Source organism: Python bivittatus, unplaced genomic scaffold, assembly GCF_059951505.1.
Source record: "Python bivittatus isolate LINGU-HERP-01145 unplaced genomic scaffold, Pbiv_v1 ctg000340_np1212, whole genome shotgun sequence".
Taxonomy (NCBI): Eukaryota; Metazoa; Chordata; class Lepidosauria; order Squamata; family Pythonidae; genus Python; species Python bivittatus.
The window spans coordinates 28,194,834-28,212,313 of record NW_028277056.1 but is presented as its reverse complement, the minus strand read 5'-3'; the positions used below and the strand labels follow the sequence as shown (position 1 = coordinate 28,212,313).

The window sequence follows — 17,480 nt, the reverse complement described above, 5'->3', positions numbered from 1 at the left end:
TGAGAGTCTGTCTGCTAGAAGGCCTTCTCAGTACTGTTCAGTGTAAAATGGAGCAATCGGGACCCACAAAGCACTGTATATAAAACTGTCAGGCCTAGCCCAAGGAACTCCAGGAGACCATGTAAATTCAATCCAGCAATGTTTATTAGCTACAACCTCTAGCAAGAATCTTCCCAGACTGAAACTCCAGCTCCCAAGTAATTCCAGTCACAACACTATGAATTCCTCAGGGAGGTGCCAGCCTCATCCTCTTATCTCTCCCTCGCTCCTCAGGAGATGAAAGAACATGTTTTCCTCCCTGAGTCTGGCCTTCATAATTCCATTCCATCACAAAAACTAATCAACAGGGCTGGGCAGATTTTCAAAAAGTGCTTCATTTCAAGCAACTCTGAAGGAGAGGTGGGAAAGAAAGCTTTCTTTGCTTGTCATTGTTGAGGCAAAGCTGCTGCATGCTGTTGCTTGGCTTGATAAGAGCAGCTTCTACTCATACGCAGCAGCTGCTATTAATGAAGTAAGTGTTTGGCCCATCCTGGCACTTTGTCAAAGCAGAATGACATGTAAGAGATGACATTGTAGGAGGAGAGCCATGTTAGTCTATGGTAGCCAAAAAAAATCAGAAGGAATATGGGAGTACCTTTTCACACTAGAAAAACTACTACCAGATTTCTTCTGATATAAAAGGTGAAGTACCTTATTGAGGAAGAAAATGGGTGATCCACAAATCTCCACTAATCAATATTCTTATTTTCAGAAAGCCACACAAAATGGGAATTGTTAAACAATAATTAGCTTTTTGCTTTCATCTGTTTACAGTGTGCTTACCCAAGCATACTTATCTGGGAATAAGCCCCACTGAATTAATCAGTTTGACTTCAGAAGACTTACAAAGAGTTCCACTAGTTCTTCAGCATGTACCCTTGCAAAGAAGGGTGCAATGGAAGAGCAGCAAGATAGAAAATCAACCTTTGCCCATAAATAGAATTTTCTTTACTTTCTCCAGTGCAAGTTTCTTGCTGCAAAGAATGATTAGAGTTTTTTAAAGAAAGAAATATATCCTGGAAAAAGGAAATTCCTTCTGTAAAACAGAAACTCCAATAGGCCTCTCTTTTTTCTCTCCTTTCTATAAAAACAAATACATGCAAACTGATGCTTATCATTCTGTTTTCTTCTTTTATTTTTAGCTCTGCTTGTCTTTCATTAGTGAGAAAAAGGATAACTTGTAAAGGGAACGAAAGAAGATTTAAGTGTAGGAACAGCCTTGGTAGCTGTTGGGCATCCAGGCTAAAGATGCTGGAGCTTCATTGTTTATATCTGTAGGTCCACACTTTTGGTGTGGTTTTCCCCTTTGTTGTTTTGGTGTTGCTTCAACATGTACATGGTACACAGTCAAAATAATTTCCCAATGATTTACAATGTCTGTTAATTCTATTGTTCATTTTCCTTTTGTCTACTTCTTCCTGTGATGCATTTGGGACAAGAAAAATCAGATGAAACTGCAGCAACTTCCAGGGATGATCTGGACAACAGCTGCTTTTGGTTTATTTCTTTGGCCTGGAGACCAACAACCACAGCTGGAGAGTAACAACTGCAGCACTTATGGATGTAAGGGAGCATAAGTGACCAGGGCCTCTGCTCCAATTCACCCTGCTTCCAATCTGCTTTTTGAGGCAAATTTATCAATGTGCTTCATAAGACATGCTGTGTCTCACAGTTCAATTTACCTAGCTATTTATAAAAGTATCAGCAGCACTAGCCATGTATTGGTTTATATTTTTCAAAAGGTATAATTTCTGAAACCAGAGGTAATAGGTGATGACTCATTCAAATGGTTTGTGTTAACTGAATAAAGACCTTGAAAACTGGAGGAGGAGGAGGAAAAGATCCATACAGAATATCCAAGAGAAATCACAGAATGAAATAATATATTTTAGTTTGACCTGAAGATGTAATAAGTTGGTCTAGTTCATAATGGTCAAGAAGTTGTTGAATCCCATTCTCAGAGTAAATCCTTTTGGACAATGTGTTGCTTGCACTTGAGGGCTAGCAAGTTAGATTAAAGGGTAATCATTACCTATAAATATCTCTGTCCTCCAGCTGCTAACTATCCCTCAGCTGCCTAATGGTAGAGCTGTCTTTCTTGATTATGTTTCCAAGAAAAGACCATTAAAAAAAACCTTGCTGAGTTAGGAAATAAGTTGATTTTTTACAGTCTATTTTTATCAAAGATTCAGATAAGAAAAAATAAATTAGAACTCAGAAAATGCATTCATGCATATGTACTTAAATAAATATATTTGCACCTGTTTCTCGGCTTGATTATTTTCTTAACAAAAAATTTGAAAAATGTAAACCTGTACCAAAAGGCAGCATTTGCTCTATTGTCACATTTTTTTTGCAGTCTTTTCAAACATGAATTAATGCTTACATTTAAGACTACTGCATTGCTTTCATTTGTTTTGTAATGTAAACAGAAATTTGTATTAATGATTTTTATTTGGGAGTGATGGAAAGTTACTTTCAAGACCATGTCAAACATTAGGTATATTTTATGGAAACGTGTATATAGCTGTGGTTGGGATTGGCTTCCTCTTTTTTTACATTTGGACTATATTCATTTCATCTTTTCTCACAGCCCATGAAAACAATATTTAACTCAAGCAACACTGTTACTAATTTATTAGGTTTTGATCTATGACTTCAACTTCTTCCTATTTCTCTTTTCTGCTTTCTTTTCTGTCCTTATTTCAACTTGCCTTTCCTTCTCCATGTTGTCAAATTATATCTCATCAGGAACTCAAATATTAATTATATTGTGTTAGCTACTTTCTAATATCAATAGTGTGCGTGTGTGTGTGTATGTATGATGGCTTTCAATCACACTAATTTTAGTTTAAGGCTGGGATGTAATTGTGAATAATGCCTCTTAATATTATTTCCATATGGATCTGGATTTGTTGGCTTGGAGGCTAATTTATAGTGAAATCCTAGGCAATACTACTTGAAGTAAGCCCCCTTACTTTGGGAGAGGAGCTCTTCCCATTCATTTTTCTCTGGATATGGGGGTAGAGTAGGGAAGAATATTTTCTCTTGGAACTTCTTTTGCTTAATTCATGTTAGAACCCAAGACTGTCCTATTTATAGAGCATCCTTTTCACTACAGCAATGAAACTCACTCAGACATCTTCTTTCCACTTCCATACTTACTGTAAAGAAATAGGCTAGCATTTGTGATTCCCAGTTTGTTGGTAGCGACACAGGTATAGTTGCCATAATGTTCTTCAGTGACATTAGTCACTGTCAGGAAGGACTGGCTCCCTATGCTCCTGATCTCCAGACCATTGGCACTATTTATCCTGAGAATCAAGAAAAGTGAATGGTAAATACAGTAACACTTTGCATTCTTTGTATACGGTAAGCATGAGAATGTCAAAATTTGAATGCAGACTGCAGACAGATATGGAATGAGAAAGGTACTTTGATGCAGACAGCAGATTACATGAGAATGGAAGGGAGAAAGCTATGCAAGTTACAGATTTTTTATCTACAAGTTTACCCTTGCTTTTTAAATTGTCTTTTTGCATTACTTCATAAATAATTTGGTAAGATTTGTCTTTTACATTGTTTCACCCCTCTTCTCTTTCAACTCCTCCCCCATAATTCAGTATGTTCTCTCTTTGTAGAAATATAGCTATGTTAGTCTTTTGCAGCAAACACAACAAATCACCTTGTGGCATTTTAAAGATTAACCATTTTATTGTAGCATGAACTTTCATGTGCACTCTCTTTTAGATACAATCCAAATAGTTCCTTTCTCCTCTAAATCTTGCACAAACTCTACTGCAAACCTTTATTTAGAAGCCTAGCATTCCCTGGCCTTGAATTCAAAGCACAACTGATATTATACAGATACCATACCTGTGTTTGTTGCTAACCTGTGGACATAGAGCTAGTGGGTGGAATGTTGAAAGAAAAAAAAAAAGATGAGTGATGGAAATTTTGGAAAGTGAGCATTGAGTATAAAGAGAACATTTTTTTTAGCTAGACATCAGAGATAACAGAAAGAAGAAGATAAATAGTATAATTACCTAGTGTCATCTCTGTACCATTCAAAATCAGGCGTAGGCACAGCAGAGGCTGCACACTTAAGTGAAACTGGCCGCCCTGTAGCAGATACATTGCTCTTGGATTCCGTGATAGTTGGCGGGTCTGCAGGAGAGAAAGACTGGCTGATGTCACTGCCATCAATGTGTGCCTACTTGGAGCCACAATGCAAGGAGTTCAGCCATTCAAATTTGAGTATCTTCAGGCTTAGCTATGCTTTTGTAGGCATCAAAAAGACCCCAACTAATGAAAACTATTAATAAGGGCAAGAAATAATGAAGGTGAAAAGCAGCAATTAGGGGATATGTCATTCTTATCACTAAGAATGCCAGCAAATTTAGATAGGAGAAAATCCACCAAATATTATGCCAGAAAAGATTTTCATGGTGGGACCAATTTGCTCCAAAACTCTTATTCCATGTCCTGTCCTGAGGCACACAGTAAAAGGTCCTTACTCTTCCATAAGCATTCCTATACTGGATTATGTATGAACATTTGTGTTAAACCGGGACCTGGAAGATGCAGGATCAAATCTTCCTGAGCCAGGGAAACTCACTTGGTGACTTTGGATCAGATATTATCTCTCAGCATAATTTACGCCTTAAGGCTGTTGCGAGAAATATAAGAAGAGGGTTTTATGTTTGAAATGAATAAGAATATTTTTTTAAAATCTAGTAGTCTCTTTGCTATCTTAACTGAAACAAACTTTTTCTGCTCCACGAGATCTAACTTAGGAGATACATCACAAAATGAGTAAATATTTGTACGCAGATCTGAAAGCGAAACTGCTGTGCTTGTGTTCCTGGATCCCACCAAGGAGCCAATTCCCTTACTTTCAACTGCATTCTTCGTATTAGCCATATGCCTGACACTTAAAAAGAAACATTCTGGAAGGCTAACAACCAGTTGCTTCAGCTTTATTCTTGATCAGATACTACAGATACTGTTTTATCTATAGAATTTAAGGACAACACATTCAAAAGCTGACAAAATTACCAGGTTCATTTTCCTGGGAGGCCAATGTAATGGCTCAGTCTAAAGATGGCCAATATTTTGTGTGTACGAAGAACATGAAGTAAAAGATATGCTCTATTGTGAGTTCCAAGTCCAGCACCTTACCGCTCAATCTTGGTAATGAATATGGGTACTCATACTGCAAGCCTGTACACACTGACTTGTGAATGAAATCCACAAAATCTTGTGGAATGCACTGCATTTCATTAAAAAATATTGTGGGTTGTGGTAATAGTAAAGAATGCTAAGATGGAAAAGATGAGCGTATGGCAGAAAAAGCAAATCCCATGGTGATTTGTCTTAAGTGAAATGCAGCTTTTATTCTGGTAGCACATAGATTTGGGTTGTTAGATGTTTTATATTGTTGGCTTTCTTTATAATAAAGGAAACAGTCTTATATCATCTTATCCCAGTACTGCCCTTGGTGAGTGTCAGTTCTGAAACCAACTGCATTTGGATCCTTTTAATTGGAGATGTATGGATGGAACCTGTGCTCATCTTCCTGCAAAATGTATATGCTTATTCACTGAGCTATGGCTTTTCTCACTGCAAACGTGAAGGACCAACTACTCTAATGCTGAATACATAATTAGATCTCATAATTTTGCCACTTCCTACTATATTTTTTAAAGGGAAAAAGCAACAAGAATTAAACATCAGAAAGACGAAAACATCAAAATCAAAATGTAACAGTCAAAAGATTATGCAAACTATACCTTCTGTGATGGCACATATTTGAAATCCAGTGTAAATTGTTAACTTAAGCCTTCCTCTGCATACAGGCTATGATCCCATCCAGATTTTCAGGGATAGTTCCCATTTTAATTTTACAAAATTAATTTTTAAAATTACACTTTCAACATTTCTGAAATTACACCATGGCCTGCACTGGTGAATAATAGGATGGACTTGGATAGAATTGACCAGAGTAATTTTAGGGAGTGGGAAAGTATTTTCAATTAAATCAAAGGTGGCTACTTGGGAATAAGAACTAATTTGCAACATTTTTCCACAGGTTATTAGGATCCAAGACTTTGCTTCATCTTCCTCATACAAAATCACTAAGTGCTAGATTTGCAATCTGAAGTGTTATGTTTAGAGTTGCACATTTTTATTTCTAGCCACTGTTAAATAAAATGTGCAATGACAGCTCAAACAAACAAAGGCCTTTAGTGTGAGTTTAAATATATGTACTTGAGTCTATTTTTAATGCAAATTTATCCTTTTCCAGTGTTGCATAAACTTCAATTAAATAATAAAGACAACATATCCAACTGGGATATTTTTGGCCCATTATCTTCCCTAAAACCTGAAAATAAGCAACCATGCTCTATAGAATTTATTGAAATCACATAAGTAGACAGTTGAACAAGGTTTATATATTTAAAAAAACCCTATGAAAGCAAAAGAGGGTAGGTAGGTGGGTGCTCAGAAATGAGATAGGACTTTCTTTCACCCTTCTACTTTCAAATGCCCCTTGAAATTAAGTGATTCCTGGACTTTAGAACAACCTAGCCGTAATCTGAATGCTCTTGCTTGTTTTGCTCCCATTGCCAACACCCTCAACCTTCCTGTACTGAATGAATACATTTGTAGTTGTACTTACTTGAGTGTAATAAATATTTTCATAATTGTGATGCTCATTAAGGTAGGAATCATGGCTATACTGAAGTTTCTGTTTGATTTCAGAAAATATATACAGGAGCTACTTGATGTACAACACACAGATCATGGACATAAATGCATCCTCATCCTCTTATTCCTTTTAAGGCATAATGTCTGACTAACAAGGTCAGATCTATCAGGTTATAAAATTATGAGTTGCGTTATCCTTCATTCTTTATTATGACACTATTATGGAACCCTGCTATTGTGAACTTAAAACAAGATCCTTGCTGCTTTCATCTTGCTGCTTCCTACAATGGAAGGCTAACTATGAATTCATATAGGATGGGCTCTTAAATAACAATCTTATAGCCTGATGGAAGCTATTAACTACTGTAAGGAAAAGAACCGCCACACCTCCAAAATTAGGAGCAAAGAAGAAAATTGTGTACACATACGCATACATATGTGGCCTCCCAGAAGATAGCAGTTTCAGCATTTCATATTATGTTACTGAGCAGCTTTTTGTACCTTGTCTTTCCTCCTTTAATGAAACAGAATTAGTATTTTTGTTAAGAAAAATCAACTGACATAATAAACATAATCCAGGTATAGAAGAAGTTATCGGAGGAGGGCTACAAAAATATTATATTGCAATTCCATTCAGGGTTACACAGATGTTTCTGCTTTCAGTTGGCTTTATTCTTTGTTTTTGTGGAAATATAAATAATTTCTATTTGAAATCTAATGCAAATAAAATCAAGGAATGGTTGTAGGAGGATAGACTTTTTCTTTTTATGATTACTATGATTATGAGTTTGTTATATGGTCCAGAATCCCAACAATTATAAAATAATCCTGAGAATATACTGTTTCTTTTGTTTCCCTTGTCTCTTCTTTATTTATTAAAACATTTTAAATGTTAACCCAAAAAGAAGAAAAGAAAAAAAATGAATAAAAGGAAAAAATAACAGTAAGTAGAGAGTTTACAACTGTAATAAAAATTAAACTCCAATATTGCATTAATTAATATATTAATTGATTGTATTGAATTGAGTAATTGTATCATTTTTAAGAAAAATAAAAATCTCTACAAAACTCTGAACAAAATATTAATATCACCACTATTTATTATTATTTTAAGGAGAAATGCATATACCCATATAAAAGAGAAAGAAAAAAGAAGAAAAAGAAGAAAAAGGAAAAATAGAAAACAATAAAAACATTATTAGAAAACTACTTGATTTCAAAGTCCCTTCCATTGTACCCTGGCTGATAGTTACAATCAACATGTTCATGAGCATTTTATATTGTTTCTGATAACAATCCTTGCACTCTTGTGGGTTTTATTTTTTTAATAAGTGTGTTTAAATTATAGCACTGGTAAAAAAAAAAAGTGCGATTTCTCAGGCAGACAAGATCTATATTACATACATAATCACATATATAAATCCTAACAGATTAAAATAATGTTCAAAGTGACAATCTGACTGAAAAGTAAATATGGCCAATATTACTATGACCCATGATATCTACAGTATAGTTTCCTTCTTCGCATACTCTTTTTTCTCTTGGGACTAACTCAAATGATGGTGATCACATAAATTCTTTCCCTCTCCTGGAGATTAAAAGGAAAAAAAATGGTTTGGTTCTTTAAAAGCAGAGGATATAATGATAGAGCAGGATTTTCCATCTCCCAACAGCATCTGAATTAACAGTTTGAATCAACCAGGAGGCAGGAGAAGCAGGAGTAAGAACTTTTCTTCAGGTGTCAGATAGGTAAAATGTCTATCCAGGAATTTGTGCTAGGTTTTTTTATTTCCATTTTTGGTATTGTGCTAAACCCCATGTTCTTTATTTCTCTACCTTAGTTAGGGAATTGGGCATAATTTTAACCTTTATTAACCCATAAGGCTGTTTTCAAAAGCTGTAAGTTTTTCTTTAGAATCTCTTCTGATGTGTAATAATAAATTGAAACCTCTCCAGTATTTTGCAAGAGATTCTGGCAGACAGACCTCTATTTGTAGCAGAGCAGCACCCACTTGGGATCTGTCTGAAATTTATTTTTGCCATATTCAATGTTTTCTTTTTGATGTTTAAAATTAAAAGGGGGCTTTAAAGTGTTTATCTTTTTAAAGTTAAGTGTTTGCTTATCTCCTGTGTGATTGGTTTGATCTTCAAAGGCATGGAGGGGGAAGGAAGGGCTGAATCCTCTGTTCACCATGTTTATATTCTATACCAGGGTTTCTCACCTTGGCAACTTTAAGACGTGTGGACTTCAACACCCAGAATTCCCCAGCATATGTTGAAGTCCACACATCTTAAAGTTGCCAAGGTTGAGAAACCCTGTTCTATACAGTCAGGAAGTGGCATTATACATATTATTTGTACATTGCATTTTGATTTTTTAATTACCCCAAATGAAATGTAAATTATTATCATCACAGAACACATTGAGAGTGATCAAACTGGACTGTAGCAGATTCACTGCATTAGGAAGGCACCAGTTTGGTGCTGTCTGGAATAAACAACATCATGATTCCTACTCAAATTTGATTTTCTTTCATTCTGTTTAGTTTCTATAAAGATATTGGCTTGGCTCAGTTTTCCAAAAAATCGTGAATTCTACTAAGCCTAGTTGGACTACATTGGCCAGACCATATCTTGAATTCTTCATCTAGTTTTAGGCACCAGACTTCCAAAAAGATTCAAACTGGAACAAATCCAAAGAATGTCAGTGAAAATGATCAGGGAAGTGGAAATAGATATCATAGCAAACTTGGGGGAAAAAATTGATTCACTTTATGATAGTGTTCTCCAAGTACCTGAAAAAATTCATATGGAAGAAGGCCTTGTATCTTTTGTCATCACAGAATACTGGACACAGGATAATGGCATAAATGCAAATTTCCATTGGATGTTATGAAAAACTTTCTAACAGTAAAAGCAATTTGACAATGGAATCAATTACTTAGCATGACAGTGAGATGCCCTTTACCAGATGTCTTCAAGCGCAGGCTGGCAGATAGAGTTTTGCTAGGAATGCTTTAATTTGGATTTCTGCATTAAGTAGTGGGTTGAATTTGGTGGCTTAAATAATCCTTTTGAAGTCTCTGATTCTGTGACTTCAGCACAAATTATGTATGATGTAGTTAAGGATCAAATGTAGTTTATTGAGCTACTGATACCACACTTTTCTAATATACAATGAGTAAAATTAAGAGATCTAACCTAACTGAATCTAAGAGAGATGCAGCTTGTATGAAAATAACTTCCACCAGATGCTACTCTGCCTAATTATCTGTGATCACCACCTGCTGCCTCTTCCCCATTCAGCAGGGCCCCTGATCCTGTAGGAGATTTTTTTACAGGGTGCTTTTGGCTGCAGAAGAAAGCACTGAATGGGAAGGTCATCTTCTATCAACCCTATCCCCTGATGCAGGCAGATCTCTGGATGTAACGCAAAGTGCTTAACAATTTACATCTGCTGTAGCCTTATGAAAAGAATAATATATTCCAATCAGACAGATGTGTGCATACATATGCATATTATAGTTGACTATGACTCAGCTGTGTCGCTTTTACATCTAGACTCTCTTGTAGTTAGCTAAAAAAAAAAAGCTTTAGATTGTTGTATTGCCCCATAGCTAATCCATGAATTGTAATTAGTAGGTTTCTTTTAACACTTTTACTCTCTGCACTTGGCATTTGGCCAATCCTGCATGAGCATCATACCTCTGTGTCCTCACAACACCATCAAGTTCTATAACTGAACCCAATTACTTCAGGCACAGCTACAAAACAAAAACAAAACAAAGTCCCTCCTGCAGCATATATGGTTGAGGTTCAGAGTTGATGGTTTCCACTGGGGTGAACTTCCACCTCAGTCCACATGCCAGCTGCTCAGTTTTCCTCCCTCTCAACCAAAGTCAAGGAGCCACAGTGCCAAATGCACCATTGCACCAATCCTTTTGGCTAATAAGAGGGATGGACTTGCCTCTCTCCATACAATAATGGGTTCATTTTTCCTCCTTACTGTGAAAACAAACATGAGGAGGACAGGGCAAAGATGAGGTGAGGTATTTGTAGGTGTTGATATCTGTACTTTTTTCTTGGTCTGCTGGAGGACATGCAGGTTGGATGATAAGAAACACTGGGCAACAGTGTTGGGAAATCGAAAGTAGGGTGAAAATTATTCTGAGGTAGGATGAATGTAAACAATGTCTGTGTAAAAGTGCCCTCAGCTGGTGGTCATGTTGTTACTAGTAGAAGCGGTCTTGCTAAACTAGTGAATTTGCTACATTACTTCTCTTTTTTAAGTTGTAATTTAATTTAATTTTAAAAATGTAAATCTATTTTGAAGGAAAGAAATAATTGGAAAAGAAGCTGGACACAAAGCAATTTCATGGGTTAGGAAGGATTTCAAACTGTATAACTTTTAAGTTCAAGTCCTCTGTTCTTTCACTCAGAATATGGGCTCGTCCTCATGACTCTCTAATATGACATGAACATGACCTATTACCCCCTTTTTTCTGCCGTGTCCTCAGAGCATAGCTGAGGCAGGTTAGTCATTCTTAGTTTGTTCCAAGTTCAAAATAAGGTTTTCTTCTCCCCAAACTTACAGTCTGGCATACTTCACAATGATGTGTTTGCCAAAGTGATCAGGGATTGGAATCTGTCTAACTCCTCTTTGTTTAAACTTAAGTTTAAGCCACTGTAGGCATGTTCCATTTTCTCTGGTCACTGGGAACTGCCCTCCATGGCCATTTTAGCTTGGGCTGAATCAGGGGCTGGTTTCTACAGAAGAATTTACCCTATTTAATCTCTCACCAGAGCTCTCCGTAGCACCAGTCAGGTCTTGCAGAGATTCCTTATAAACACAAGCTCAGTGATCATCTGAAAAAGCACTAAACCTATATTGGATGATAGTCCAGCCAACAGGTTATAGGTGCAAAGAAGGGGTACAGAGTGAAGCAGGATCAACTCTTCTCAGGCCCCTATTTCATGCAACAATCCTCTGAGCCTATTACCTGTCAGCAGCGCACATGGATTTAATGTTCTTTCGGATACAACTAGACTTGTATTTAGAAACTTCCTGACAGGCCACAGCACTGAGCACTGTAGTGCCAGCAGCCTGTTAGCCAGGCAGCTTAACAGGTGGCTAAACCTACATTCTAAGAACCTTCCTACATTTGCCTAATCCTTGTTAGAGAGAGTGATTGGTGGATTTTTTTTCAACTTTTATGTGATACTTGATGGGAAGGGAAACAAAACCAGGGCAAGTCACGAATCTCTCTCCTTAACTTGGCTTGTAATTGGTATGTATGGATTGCATCCTTCCTCAGCCTTACTGTTGTTTCAGAATAGAGATTGGCAGTGGGTGGAACAATTTTTGCCCACATATTTTTCTGCTGGCTTGAATTCTGATGGTTAACATTTTAACATGACCTTCTGAAAAAGCCTTACATTGCCTGGGCAAAGCAAATCTATATGGATGTTTTTCTCTTAGATATGACAGAATGTAATCAACTGTTTTGTTAAAAAAAAAGAAAAAGAAAAAAGAAATACCCCATTGTGACTGTTTTAGTTAAGCCTTTACCTTAATAATTACCAAATAAAAGTGCCTAAGGACATATGTCTATCTGAGGTCTTAAACCATAGCATTTATATTTAAATAATTCTCAGAGTCCAAAAATAGTGTATTTCTTTTTATGAAAATACAAATGTATTACAAATTAAAACTGGCAAAAATAAGACTGAAAGATTCTAAATGCACCGTCAATTCACTAACACGCTTCTAAATTAGGGATTGCAAAGTAATTGCTGAACAGATTTATCTAAGCCATGTTCAAACAAGAAGAAACAGAATTGTCTGTTTTGGATAGCTAAAGAGGTTTCAGTATGAGTTCCCCCCTTTTATATCTTTTCTAATTTAATATTTACTAAATAGTTCATACCTCATTTCTGATAGATATTTATAAGCAGATAGCCCGAGACAACACTATCTCCTTTCCCAAATTTTAAAATATTTCTATGTCAAACATCATTATCAATGTACGTATTTCTGGGGTAGATTTACACATGTAAAATTATGCTCCCAGTTTGGGGGTTTAATAACTTTTCTCTCACTTTGAAGAATTCTGCCTAACTAAGAGTCAGCATGGAATGTATGACTCTTAGCGGTCCTCATGTTATGGTTCTACCTTGCTCTGTGTTCAACTGGTGTCCATCCAGTTAGGGGAGGGAATGTGAATTGCTTTCTCTCAAATTAGCTTGCTGGTCTTTTTTCCAAAATTCTTTTTGTTTCATTGGCCAAATGCTTTTTCTTAGAGATTTTCCATATTTGGCTCCGTAATGTTCTCAACTGGACTGTACAGGTGGTGTTTCTTCTGTCCTAAGAGATTTTCATTCATTGCCATTACTACAACACACAAACTTCATCTTTCCTTTCTTTTTCTTTTTTTACCTGATCTGGTAAAAATAAAAGTACTCACAATTCACAGTGACTCGGACTTGCTTGACATCAGCTGTGGAAACTTCATTTGCAGCTTTGCACTCATATTTGCCTGACTGCTCTCGTGTTATTCCCAGGATCTCCAGGAACTCTTCTTCACCTTCGAATTCCCTGCCTATGAGAAGAGAAAAAAGCAATGAACTTAATAGCCTTCAGTGTATGAGAAGAAGAGCTATAAAATGAGATCAATGAAAGCCAATCCAATATGCAGAAAATAAATTATGTCCAATTGTTTTCTCTACCTGCTCTGTCTTGTAATAATTTATTCCTGTAGCCTTGTTGATCTGTTGAACGTAACTGGTAGGTATTATAATTTGAGAAAAAATAAATTCTCAGATAAAATCACTCAAACTGATTATCAGTTTTCATATCCCACTCTGTGCATTGAAATTTCCTGTCACATGCCTTTGGCCCTTCTACAAGCCTATGAATACCCACCTAACTTTAAGTACTAACAAGCAACAACAGATGATGACTCTGTTTTACAGATAGAGGAACCAAATTATTCAGCATATCCCAATGCCAACTTGGTCCTGCCCTCATATTTAATGCAGCAGATTTATTATTGCAGGACGTAATAATGTCACCAACATTAGTGGGACATATATTTGCTTATCCTCCTAGATGCTTATAGCATCAGCTATCTGCAATACCCTACAATATTTTCCATTGGACAAATGGATGAAGTCACTTATTTCTATCCAAAAGAACAAATTAATACTAATCAGAAATTACACAATGAATGGGTTGGAAGTAATATTTCAACCTCAGGCTGAAATATTGAGCTGAAGTTGGTAATCTTTGAGAAAATAGATACATGAACTACTTTAATTGAGAAACACATGAATTACAATTCATTAGACAATGAAGCAAATTTCTCACCACTTAAACAGAGAGCAAGATAGCTTGTCACAGAATATGCGTTAACTAACTTATTCAATGCAAAAATGTTTATGTTACATTTAACTATTTTATTAAAGGTCACTATCTAAAGGTACTTTCACTGTTCTTTACCTCTCCTTGCCTTCTACATCTGCGGAGTAACAGCTGATTTATAGTGGACTTGAACATGGGTCTCCTTGATCCTAGACCAAATATATAGACTAGACTGGCTGACTCACTATACTATATTGGCTCTTTAGCAGCCCATGTGTTTGAAATAATAAAATGTCTAACAATTAAAGTAACAATTAAGCTACATCAAACTTAATAAAAGTTCATTTTGCATAAACTGGAGAAATACTTTATAATTCTTTTATTCTGCCAACAGGATGATGAAAATTTTGTTGGATTTCTGGAGGTGCTTCCGAACATGTGGCATGTGTACAAAGCACCTCTTTTTAGATTGAAAAAACAGCCATGATTTTTTCCAGGCTCATGCAGCTGTTTCAGAAGTTGTTCTCAGCTGTTACTGCATTTGGGTTTTACCTCACGTTACAATCAGGAAAGACAGACTGTTTCATAAGCCCAGATTTAGATTTATGCAAACACTATTACATCTTCAAGGGACAAAATATTTCCTGTTTCTTTGTGTCTAGTTCTAAGTGAATCCAAACATCTCAGAAGAACTTAACACTTCCTTATCAGCATTTAGAAAATAAGCATGAGACTGTTAATATGTATATTTCCTTCATACACACCTGTAATGTTTCAGGTATTATACTATCATCAACATCAGGAAAAACTGCAAATAGTACAAGGTAGAATCATTTCAAGAGAGGGCAAATATTTTACTTAAGAGAGTAATGCTCTCTTTTTTTCAAGTGACAGACTTGAATTGACTTTGTAAATTCAAATGAAGTTCTCAGTAGGAGCTTTGGAGAAAAATATTTATTGAAATGCTATGATGAAATATGATGTTTGGTTTCCTGGGACTATATTAATTTGCCCCAACTTTGACTTTTCTCTATCAGAGGAAGAACTGAAGGCAACCTGGGTCCAAGCATAGTGATGGTCTGTGGGGAATCCAATAACTGAGCCTGAGTAAGTCTTTGCACCAAATGTTGAAGGAAAATATCATTTGGCAATGAGAAAACCTGAACGCACCCAAATCGTACTTTGTAAATAAGAAAAAGGTTTAAGATTCTGAAGCTGCAGTCTAAATCTGCACAAACTAATGTGCCATTTTTGTTTCTGTAGTGCCTCCTCATCAATGGACAATTTGGAAACACCTTACACTCTTTGAGCTGGTGATCAAAGAGATAAAACCTTTCCTTCACTAATAATTTTACATTATTCAACACATTACAACTAGATATATGTGTTTTACATCTAAGGCCATGTAGAATCAAAAGGGAAGTCAAACCTAAGGCAGCTCAGTTTCCTATTCTCAGCCAAAAATAAGATGTGTAATTAATTGGCACTGCCATAAATTTAAAAATTGGTAATATAGATAGACCTCACTTAATGACTGCCCTGTTTAGCAACTATTCAAAGATACGACAGTGCTGAAAAAGTAATTTTAGAACCAGTCCTCACATTTATGACCATTGCAGTTTCCCATGGTCACGTAATCACCATCTGTGTTCTTCACAACTGGCTTCTGACAGGCAGAGTAAAAAAAAAAGCTGACAGTAAAATCGCAAGTCGTGGTCATGTGATGTCTTGCCTAATGGCCTGCAGTAACTCGCTTAATTACCAAATGTGATGTGATGTGACATCATAAGTCCATCGCAGTCAGGCAATGTTTTGCTTAGCGGCCACGTCACTTAGTGATAGAGTTACCAGTCCCAACACCTGTAGATGTTTCCTAATAATCAAAGGTATTCAAAGTAATCAGAGATTGCCACCAGGCACACAAGCAAGCAGTAAACTATACCCTAATCAAGGAACTACCAGAGGAACAAAACCAAACCCCCACCCCCACCAACACTGGCAGGGCATGCAAGAGTATATAAACAGAGAGCAAACACCATCCCATTCTAGCACTGAAGATGTTACCTAGCCAGGTAATGAAATGTTTGCAGGAAAAGAACCAAGCTCAGAGAACCCCAAGGACTCCACACTAATAATCATTGTTTACCTCTCTTCATACAGCTTATGGAATATAATTAATGATAGTTAGAATAAGGATGAGAATTATTGATCAGATTTGCTGATACTGTACACAGTTTTCATTGAATTCTTGCTGGAGATTTTAATACCAGACTGGGCCTCAAGGATGAAACTTTGCATTCTCACATTAGTTATAAGTGTCATATGCCAAATATTCTCTTCTCTCCAGGCTTCACCATTCAAGGAACATTGGTACAAATTTGGGAGAATGGCAGTTGGCTCAACTGGTAACCAAATTTGATTTCTTTAGTTTAAATGGGCCCTTCAACAGAGGGATCCTAAAGGAAAATTTACTTACTACAGTGTCAGGAGTATTGGTACTATTGATTACACATTGATTTTACAACCACTTATAAAATAGTGACTTAAAAGAAAGCAAAATAATCAGGCCATGAAGATATCACTTCAGCAATAATCCATAAGGTTATTAATCCAAAGTTATCTACTATGGACCTTATTTCATCTAATTATGAAGTTATATGAAAATATTTTCATGAAAGTCAAATGTGCTATCGTTGGAGTTCTTACAGCTCCAATTGCCATACAAAAAGTGTTAACCAAGTCTATATTTTAGCACCTCTTCTTTTCAATTTCTATATTAACTCTGTACTTCAGGTTTCATCTAAAAATGAGTTCTACCTTCTAATGCTGGTAAATAAATATGTTTCCATCCTTCTGTTCAGCAAAGATGTACTGATCATTTCTACTACACAACTGGCTTAAAGTGGCCCCTTCAAGCCTTTGCTATTTATTCTAGCAAAAACAAACAAAAACAAAAACAAAAGTAGTGTTCTTCACTAATGTCATCACAACTGGATGATAAATGACATCATTATAGACCAAACTAAAGATTTTAATCCTTCGGAGTCACTTAGGCATTTTCTCTGTCATGATAGAAACAAATTAAGAATGTTATTGTCTTGCTCAAAACACTTCCAACACAATTTTACAATTGATCAACTCCAAGTAGCTACATCCTGTAATTAAGTGTTGAACTATTTGCTCTCTAATTTGCTGAACTACTGTTATAAAAATTTAGACTCTCTAGAAGTTGTCCAATCTATGTTCATTAGAGTTCTTTTTTTGTATTTCTCCATGTGCCCCCCTCCCCATCTTTTGTTGCAGTGGGATCTGCATTAGTTTCTCCTCAGGCTTGCTTGAGTCTCTGAGACCTAAAGTTTTGGCTAAAATT

The 17,480-nt window shown here is 36.1% G+C and overlaps 1 protein-coding gene across 1 annotated transcript in view; it reads right to left on the bottom strand.

Moving 5' to 3' along the window:
* Positions 1–17,480, bottom strand: part of LSAMP (limbic system associated membrane protein) — a 518,247-nt gene that overhangs the window by 47,862 nt on the left and 452,905 nt on the right. Inside the window, exons 4-6 of the mRNA XM_088140751.1 lie at positions 13,215–13,349; positions 4,086–4,206; positions 3,205–3,353 (exon numbers count right to left, since the gene is read on the bottom strand). Coding sequence (XP_087996877.1) covers positions 3,205–3,353; positions 4,086–4,206; positions 13,215–13,349 — 405 coding nt within the window. The remainder of the gene's footprint in view (positions 1–3,204; positions 3,354–4,085; positions 4,207–13,214; positions 13,350–17,480) is intronic.